At 35.0% G+C, this 9,827-nt stretch overlaps 1 protein-coding gene across 1 annotated transcript; it reads left to right on the plus strand.

Moving 5' to 3' along the window:
- The first annotated feature begins 2,437 nt into the window (after positions 1-2,437).
- On the plus strand, positions 2,438-7,619 carry LOC112513282. The gene is made up of 7 exons (XM_025119501.1): positions 2,438-2,879; positions 3,676-3,775; positions 4,473-4,535; positions 5,541-5,658; positions 6,034-6,116; positions 6,321-6,382; positions 7,125-7,619. Exons 1-7 carry the CDS (start codon positions 2,668-2,670, stop codon positions 7,234-7,236), a joined length of 750 nt encoding a protein of 249 aa, XP_024975269.1. The 5' UTR covers positions 2,438-2,667; the 3' UTR covers positions 7,237-7,619.
- The last annotated feature ends 2,208 nt before the right edge of the window (positions 7,620-9,827 follow it).

Raw genomic sequence — 9,827 nt, forward strand, 5'->3', positions numbered from 1 at the left:
ACCGCATCGGTGACCATCTGTCTTCACATCGGTTAGTCTTCGATTTTGCCAATGGCTTAAAGTATGTACCAAGACACCAACTTACAAAGAACCAATAACTACTAAGTGTTGCTAAGGTAGAGGAACAGATCAGTGGGTCATCACCAAATCAATAGGTGACCCAACAATATATATATATGTGGGGGGGGGAGGAGAGTTCAAACGATAACACCTTCATTTTACAAGAACGCGAGAACACTCTCTTACTATAGACAATCACATGTGATACTATTATTCCATCACATATAATACACATGTGATACTAAATTAGAAACACAAGGCGATTTTCAATGAGATATTGGTTGCGGGCCAAGTCACCCTAACACCACTAAGCCCCTCACATGTATTATCACATGTGATAAGGGTGTTGTTGATATTATACTATAATCCATCAAGACCATCACATGTGATGTTAAATCATAGACGCATACAAACATTTGGCGTGGGCTAAGTCGTAGAACACGTCGTCCGCACATCACAAGTTCTCCTCACGCGTATTATCACATGTGATAAGATTGTTTTCGCGTTCTCGTAAAATGGAGGTGTTCTCGTTTGAACCTCCACGCACACACATGCGTGCACCCACACACACACATATAAGAAAAAAGTTGATTCAATTAAAAAGACTTGGTCTAGAAATAATCCAATTCAAACGGCTATCTTTATGATACATACGAATTACAGTTTTTTCAATTGTAACCTACAAAGTTACACGTAGACAACTTGTCCTTATAAAAGATCGACCATGAAAGACATGTAAAATAATACAGAAAAAGCAGTTATGATCACGTAAACATTGATCGGTGAGCCATCTGTAAACCATTTTTAGCACGACAAGTTGATTCGGATTCATCGACACGTAACGTATAAGTGTACACGTGTATGGAAACCTCTTTAAGTTTTCAACACGTATTATTCAATATTGCATATGTGAAGAGACGCACTGACTAAGGAGTGACTGCTTCCTAGAAAAAATGCGAAAAAATTGAAAAAAAAAACTGATGATAATAAGTATCAGTCCATAGAAAATAGGAAAAATAACAGATAAATAGGCACAGGTAAACATTTTTAAGGTAAAGAAAATACGTATAACCCTCAATTCACAATTGTATACAGTACTCTACTTGTTAGCTTTTTAATTCTTTTTTGTCCCACCCTTAAACCCTTTAAAGGGCCGTTTACCAAACACTTAATCGGTAAGTGCTTACCGATAAAATTTAACACTATTATTTACTTATCGAGTATGATTTTGGTCTACCGAAACGACATCGTATGCAACAATTTACTCGATAAATGTTTACCATTGTAAGAGTCGTTGCCCTCACTTACCGGGTAAGCCTCTTGGCCCTTGTCACGCTTTTACCGAGTAAGATTTTTTGGTTCTTATCATATCAATCCGGTGAGGTAGTGTGACTTTTAGTAAGCGTTTACCCGAGTAAGCGTTTGGTAAACGATCCCTAACTCAGCTATTTTTCGGTTATCGTAGCTATACAATCTTGCGCCCATCATATCATCGTAGTTTCATGTCTCTACTAACTCGCATCAGTTTGGCAAGAAAACATGCACCATTTCATGACTATCCAATCTCTTCCAAAATAAATATTTACAATTAAAAAGATAGTTTCAAAACAACTCAACTATTACATTTTTAATTAACTAAGTAGTGAATTATGCTTCTGGTCATGTCAAAATATTTATAACTGACATAAATTTTTTTTATTAACATTAATATCCAACTTGCTATACGAGCCGTTTAATCCCAAGACGAATAACTGATTTGCATATGAGACCTCCATACACTTTTAACCTTCTGAGCCTAATCTCAAACCAATCAAACACCACCCTTTAGCTGACTAACATCTTTGTACTCCATTAATTACGTATATGGTCCCTGTGGTATTTAATTTAATATATTATACAGATTGAGTTCATGTGATACCAGTCTGTTTTTGCGAAACCTGTGAGATCAACTTTTTATACTTAAACTTCACAGTAAAACATCGTAAAGGTAAGAAAAAAATCGAAACATCCATAGCAAAAGCACTGTAAAAGCAACCTTTACAGTGTTCTACAGTAAAGTTTCTACTATAAAAAAAAACGGTATCACGAAAACAAGTTGATCTCACGTTATCCTAAGTTTAAATAACTGAGTTCAAATATTTTTGTTAATTCTATAAAAAGCTATACAATATATAAAAACCATATCCATCTCCAAATCGAATAATTGGAAAGTAAATAATTATTTTTGGAAGTAAATATCTCATTTTCTTATTTATTTTTATTTTAATTAGTATTTCAAATTACGAAAAAAATATATATATAAAATCCGATCATCGCGGCTGTTTTTCAATAAATAGATACGGCGTCAAAAACGAAAGATCCCAAAACACAAACCCCACCACCGCCCACAAATTTCCGCAACGATTTCCGTCCATTCTGCATAAAGATCAACAATTTTCGGCAAATTCTCGCCCAAATTTCTTCCGTTTTTCCCCTTCGTAGTCAAATTCTCAATTCAACTCTGAATCATTCAAACTTCCAAGACAAAAAAAGCGACAATTCTTGCTACTTCATTCGGTTTTCTTCCAGTATTTTGACATCAATCGGAAAAAATTGAGTTCTTGATTGATGGCGGCGAGTGCAAACCCTTCTGCAAATAACAATGGATCAACCAGCAATGGGAATGACACTAACACCACCACCATTAACAACGGTGGTCGTTCCTCCGTGCCGGAGAATTCGGGGGTGGGTCCTTCTCAGCGTGCTTTGAAGCACAGCGTTGATCTATCGGTGCAATGGAGTTCTGATGAACAGTCACTGCTTGAAGAGCTACTCGTTAAGTATGTTATCTTTCATATATAATGCTCAATTTTGTGTTTTTAGTGTTATAATACATATAATTCTATGCATTTTTGTGGGTATGGTGTGTTTTTCCCCCTTTGTTTGATATGATTATTTACTAGGGTTTATGTTTCTGTTCATACAATCTTGTGGGCATGGTGGTTAATTTGCTGTATTGGATCTTCTAAAGATGTGGTCATTATGGTGATTAATGTAAGAGTAATGACCCAACTGCAAGAATTAGAATTTATTCCCTCAAAGAAGTGTTTTCGGGTCATTTACGGATATGACCGTAGATGGTTTTTAATTAAATTCATGACCACCCGGCCTATCAAAGAAAATATGGCTTTATACTTACGAGAAGGTCATGGATTTAATTTAAGGTTACTAAATATCGCAGTGTGAGGGCCTGTTTCGTTAGTAACTTAATGAGTTTAATGGGACTTGCAGCTTATTTGGTCAACTATATATGACTGTTTGATAGTGGCTTAATGATATATAAAGTGTCTTATTCAGTAAGCTTTTAGGAGGAGCTTATGCAGATAGCCAAGTTTTTTTTTCTTTTCCAAGTCTGTCATTTGGAATTAGAAAACATGCTCTTTCCATCTATTCAGACAGATTAATCCACACAGACAGTTTTATCCATACATAACAAAGAAAAACCAACGAAATAGCAACATATGAGTTCTCGTTCTTTTGGTTTTCTTTTGTCATTGTTAATGTTTTATGATCCTCCATAGTGCATCAATCGTGTTTATTAGAATAATAAGCGATATCCTCTCAATTCTTCTGCAGATATGCCTCAGATAATCGAGTAATGCGTTATGCAAAGATTGCAGGAAAATTGCAAGACAAGACAGCCCGGGATGTGGCACTTCGTTGTAAATGGATGACTGTATGATCTCTATTCCTCTTGGCTTTGTTCTACTTTTATCTCGTTTATTACTACCTCCGTTCCAAAATATGTCCACAATGAAAAAGGCACATGGTTTTGTAAGTACGTAATTATTACACTTTTTTAAGTAAGTAAATGACAGGCTTACTCTTAATAATAGAGGGAGTAATGAATTTCTGAATCTTATAGTTAAGGGTAGAATTAATAGATTCATATGTATTCGGTTCATAGTGTGAAACTTTTAAATGTGTATTTTTTGTTCACACACACGCCAAAAAGGTCTACATTTTGAACCGAGTACATGTGAAACAAATGTATGTTAACTACTAAATTAAATTCTAGTCATAGATGAAAAACTCATATGAAATAGTACATGATGCACTGATTCTCAGAGATCTCATGATTTAGAGAGTTCTCACAAGAAGCTCTCCTAATACATATTCACATACATATATATATATATACATATATACATATATACATATATATATATATATATATATTCAAGTACTGATATCATAAAACGTTGTTCCAGACTTGAAAGTATATCTTCTTAAGAAAATTGAACGACAGAAGAGTTCTTTAAAATACGTGCCCAATATTGAACGTGATTGCAGAATGAAGCTTTATACATAATTATAAGTCTTTAATTCCCGACCCTATTGGCTCTGATTTGTGTCATGGATTGCTTTTGTAGAAAAAGGAAATTGGCAAGCGACGAAAAGACGATAATTTATCAAGGAAGCATAAAGACAAAAAGGTATCCTTTTCCTCTTCACAACATTTCGTTCACCTCTTTTTATTAACGACATTTGATTTTATGTTCTTCATGCTCCAACTATTCGTTTTTCCTTTTCAAATTACATATTAAAGAAAGATGCAAAATCAACACACTCGGTTGTCTTGTTTTGATGTATAATAACATTAACGAAACCGAAGGGCCTTTGACTTAGCAGGTTAGAGGTCCAAATGTAACCAAAGATGAGAAAGGGTGTGTAGGTTCATTTGTGACATTTGCCAGATATAAATATTATATACTTCAAAATTGAATTAAAGAAAGAGTAAATTACTATTTTTGTTCTTGTGGTTTGTTAATAATTTTGATTTTCTTCTTTGTGGTTTAGAAATTGCAATTTTCGTCCCCAAGGTTTGCAATTTATTGCTATTTTTGTCCCTGGACTAATTCTTACCTTTAAAGTACAGGGGACTAAAACAATAAAGAATTGTAAAGCACAGAGACCGAGACAACAATAAATTGTAAATTTTAAGGATGAAAATAACAATGAATTATAAACCATATGGATGACCCTGGACTAATTCTTACCTTTAAAGTACAGGGGACCAAAACAATAAAGAATTGTAAAGCACAGGGACCGAGACAACAATAAATTGTAAATTTTAAGGATGAAAATAACAATGAATTACAAACCATATGGATGAAAACCGCAATTTCTAAACCATAAGGACGAAAATTGCAACTTTTAACAAGGATGGAAATTTCTAAACCATAAGATTCTTTTAACATGAATGGATGGAGTGCGACATAGAAAACGAGAAAAAGTTAACATGAGATGATTGGAAGTCTAATAATTCGTAACTATGAGGGTAAGGCTGGCTCAACTGGCAAATAAAGGTTAGGCCTTGGGGCTTACAGTTAGAGTCATCTTAGGGCCATTGGAGATTTTTCTGACCGTTGTTTACAGGACCCACGTTTACCCAAAAAAAGGTCTAATTATTGGCGTTCGTTTTGTTTTTCTACTTTTAGGAAAAACTTGCGGATCAACTGGCGAAGCCATCTTCTCATGCTACGAATCGTGCCAATGGTCTTCCATATGCTCAATCATCGGTCTCCATGGACAGTGATGATGGCATCTCTTACAAAGGTTGGTGCCTAATTTATCCTGAAATTAGTGTTCACTTTTAAAATAAAATGCCAACTTTCCAATTTTACCCCTAATGATGAGATGGAGAAATTCATTACTTCCCCTCTTTTGTTAAGGGTAAAATCGTCATTTGGTTCATTAAAATTTAAAAGTATAATATCTACACGTTCCTAAAACTGTGTATCTTTTTCATTTTGGATATTTATTTTGGGACGGAGGGAGTAGATTATTTTTGTTGTATTCCATCGTTTTTGTGAATATATAAACATGGGTATTTCTCGAAATACGAGATTTCTTCTTGGTGCATTTTCTCTGTTGATTTTCGTCTAGTAAACGAGCTTTTTTTTCACTAAAGAAGTCTATCGATTGTTGCAGCTATTGGTGGTGTTTCTGGGCAGCTTCTTGAGCAGAATGCGCAGGCCTTGGATCAAATCTCCGCAAATTTTTCTGCTTTGAAGGTACATATGCATCTCTTGAACTAGAATCAAAGGTTCGAACCTCTGTGTAAGATATACCGAGTTCGTTTGGTTTCTTTACTGATGGACCAACCTCTGTGTGGGTTATAATGAGTTCGTTTGGTTTCTTTATTGATGGACCTCATGAATGGATTAAATGTCGACAACTCGACATACAGCTTATATGGTGTTTTTCTCTTGTTGCAGTTACACGAGAACATCGATCTTTTTTGCCAAACAAGAAATAACATTATCGCAGTCTTGAACGAGTAAGTCATGAGCTCTATATTTGGTGCTTCAACCTTTTTGTTATCAAAATAAGTATCCACGTTTCTATTCTAGTTCGTACTAAAATAAGTGTATACTTTCCAATTCTACCATTCGTCAATCGTCATGTGATGTTCTTCAACATCGGGTATGCATTTTATTTCTCTTACCATCCCAAAATAAATGTCCACCGTCAAAAGTAAGCGTGTATTTTCCGATTATACCCTTAACGATAAAATGGAGAAATTCATTACTTTGTCTATTAGTATATGTAAAATTGTCATTTAGTTAACAGTAAATTATGTTTTTTGTCCTTGTGGTTTGTTGAAAATTGCAATTTTCATCCGAATGCTCTAGAAATTACGGTTTTCATCCCTATGATTTGTAATTCATTGCTATTTTCATTCTTATGATTTATAATATATTTTTGTTTTGATCCTTGTGGTTAACAATTCTTTACTTTTTGGCCCCTTGTACTTTGAAAGTGTAAATTAGTCCAGGGATGAAAATAGCAATAAATTGCAAACTATAAGGATGAAAATTGCAATTTCTAAATCACAGGGACAAACATTACAATTATGAACAAACCATAGGGACAAAAACCATAATTTACTCTTTAGTTGATTAAAAAGTGTCTTAATTATATATTTCTAAAAAATTATATGCTGTTTTCATTGCGGATATTTATTTTGGGACATAGGGAGTATTTTAGTTGACTAATCGACCTACTATTTACTATTGCAGCTTAAACGACATGCCGGGGATAACGAAACCGATGCCACCGCTACCAGTGAAGCTCAACGACGAGCTTGCCAACTCCATACTTCCTCAGTCATCTATGACGATGCGATCTTGAAAATCTTTTCGTATAGAAATAAGAACCCTTTTCATTCCAAATACAACGAACTTTTTTCCGCTTAGATACCAGTCGGGTTCTTTTAATTATGATCTGGAAGCAGATCGTAGTTCCCGTTGATCAATCAAGTCCTGTCGGTTTCATCATGGTGAAGACGATGATAAAGCACCGTTCTTTTTCTAGTTTTTCCATCGTGTTCCTCGGTTTTTTTGGTTAAGATTGATGTTTGTGAATATGTTGTTCTTTTAGTATGTAAATATGATAGGAATGCTTTGATTCAATATTTCATATGGGTACAATAAGGGAAATGTTTAACATGGCCTTTTTTTTTAACTGTAGTGTCTTGGTCAGGTAAATTCGTTTCGATAAATCCCGTCGAGCCTTGTAGATAACGACGTTGAAAAAGGCGTGCTTGGTTTTTTACAAGGTGTGACTCAGGGGCCTTTTACTAAACGTTTACTTGGTAAGTGTTTACCGGATAAATTTTTGTATCGGATGGATATGACAAGGGCAAAAATCTTACCGAGTAAGAACAATGAGAAGGATGGAGAGTCTTACCCAGGTAAGCGCTTACTCGGTAAATTGTTGCATTCGATGCGTTTTGATATACTAAAATCTCACGCATCAAAATAAATTATAGTGTTGACTCCTTATCAGTAAGCACTTATTGGGTAAGCATTTGGTTAAATAGTAATATCCCCTTTGAAAAAAGAATTATTTTTTAGTTTTCTTAATTTTTTGTTTTTACCATTAGATTTTACACTTTATAGTGGAAAAAAAAGAGACTAAAATAGCCTCGACTTAATAAATTCATCATTCCTTTGCATAATGGAAGGAATTGAACTCCATCACCACCCACCAAGACCATGCTACTATTGTTCGTCATGCACCACCCCTAACCTCCCATCATCATCATACCACCACTGTCGCTGCCACCCACCCTACTTCACCACTAACCATCATGCCACTACTGATGTCATCACACTCACTCACCCTGCGAGTCACTTACTGCACATCCCTACTACGACCATGTTACTACCGTTACTATCACGCCTCTAACCTAACCCCCACCACTACACAATTATTGTCGTCGTTACAACTGCCACCTACCCTAGCCTACCACTAACCACCATGCCACTACTGTCACGTCATACCCACTTACTCCCAGCCATGCAACCACAATCCCACCACTGTTGTTGTGGCAACTACCACTCATCCCCACCCCACTACCTTGCCCCAACCCTACCTGCCCCAACAACCCCCCACTTATGGAGCAGATGTGGGTGGTAGGGCAGGGTTTGGGTAGATATGGGGAGAGATGAGACGGATTATAGTTGTGACGACAGTAGTGACATGGTGATTGGTAGGGTATGGGAGGGGCGATGGGTGAGATAGTCTAAACAAAGACGATTGTTCCAATTCCTACCAACCAAACGCGTGGTCAAATTCCATTCCAACTTCTTCAAAGTCAAATTCCTTTGATAAATTTCAGTTCCATCAAATTCCATTATGTGAACCAAACATCCTTTTATTTTTTTAAATTCTATTTTGAATACTTTATCAATATAATAATAATAATAATTTATATGATATTTCTTTTCCTAATAAGAATATAAATTTTATAATAACATAATCTGATTGAATAATATATAGAAAATACATATGTATGTATATAATTTTATATATGACATATAAATTTGTCGTTTTATATCACATCTTGAAAAACATTGCCTTCTCACCATGGCGTATAAAACTCGAGGCTTGACGACGTTGTCACGTCACATCTCATGTTATTTTGAACCTTAGATAAAAAAAAGTTATCTAAGTTCAATGATTAGATGAGAAACCGAGGACGACATAACAGATCATATAAAAGGATAGTGCTTAAAAGGAGATCCGCTACATTTGTGTCGTGTATTACGAATATTTCACTGAAACAAAGGGTAAATTATATAGGGTAACAATTCGACCACATACGTTGAACGGGTCGAAGTGCTAGGGGCCAAAAGGAAGGCATTTGAGAGGAAGTTATGTGTTGTTTGACAGTTACTAAATGATTTGGTGTAGAATGATTAAGTGGTCAGAATGATTAAGTGACTCTCACGATTGCTTATTTAAAACAACTTATGTTTTTTTTTTTGTAAAAGTGCTTATTAACTTATGTAGTATCAAACCGGAGTTAAATAAAACAGGGTTAAAATTGAAAATTGGTAATAAGTAGATTTTCATAAGTCAGGAATGATTAACTTATCAAAAACAGTTTATTACCGGTTTGGCATCGGTATAAACAGTTTTTTTTCTTATCAAAACATTAAAAAACAGCTTATCATCAATGTCATATTAAAATAAATTAAAAAACAGCTTTTATAAGCAACCCCAAATAACCAATAATAATTGTATTTAAAACACTGCACCTCTCAAGTCTATTCAAAAGTCAAAACACCCATAACTCGATCGGTTGTCTGAAACCGTCGTAGGACAAAGAAAAGTCAACACGCAAATTGACCAAAATATCGTGAATTTCTCGGGATAAAAAATGAAACTCGAATTTAACAAAAAGTAATGGTGACAGGGCCAAGATACACAGACGG

This window comes from Cynara cardunculus (assembly GCF_001531365.2).
Source record: "Cynara cardunculus var. scolymus isolate 2C chromosome LG 5, CcrdV1, whole genome shotgun sequence".
NCBI lineage: Eukaryota > Viridiplantae > Streptophyta > Magnoliopsida > Asterales > Asteraceae > Cynara > Cynara cardunculus.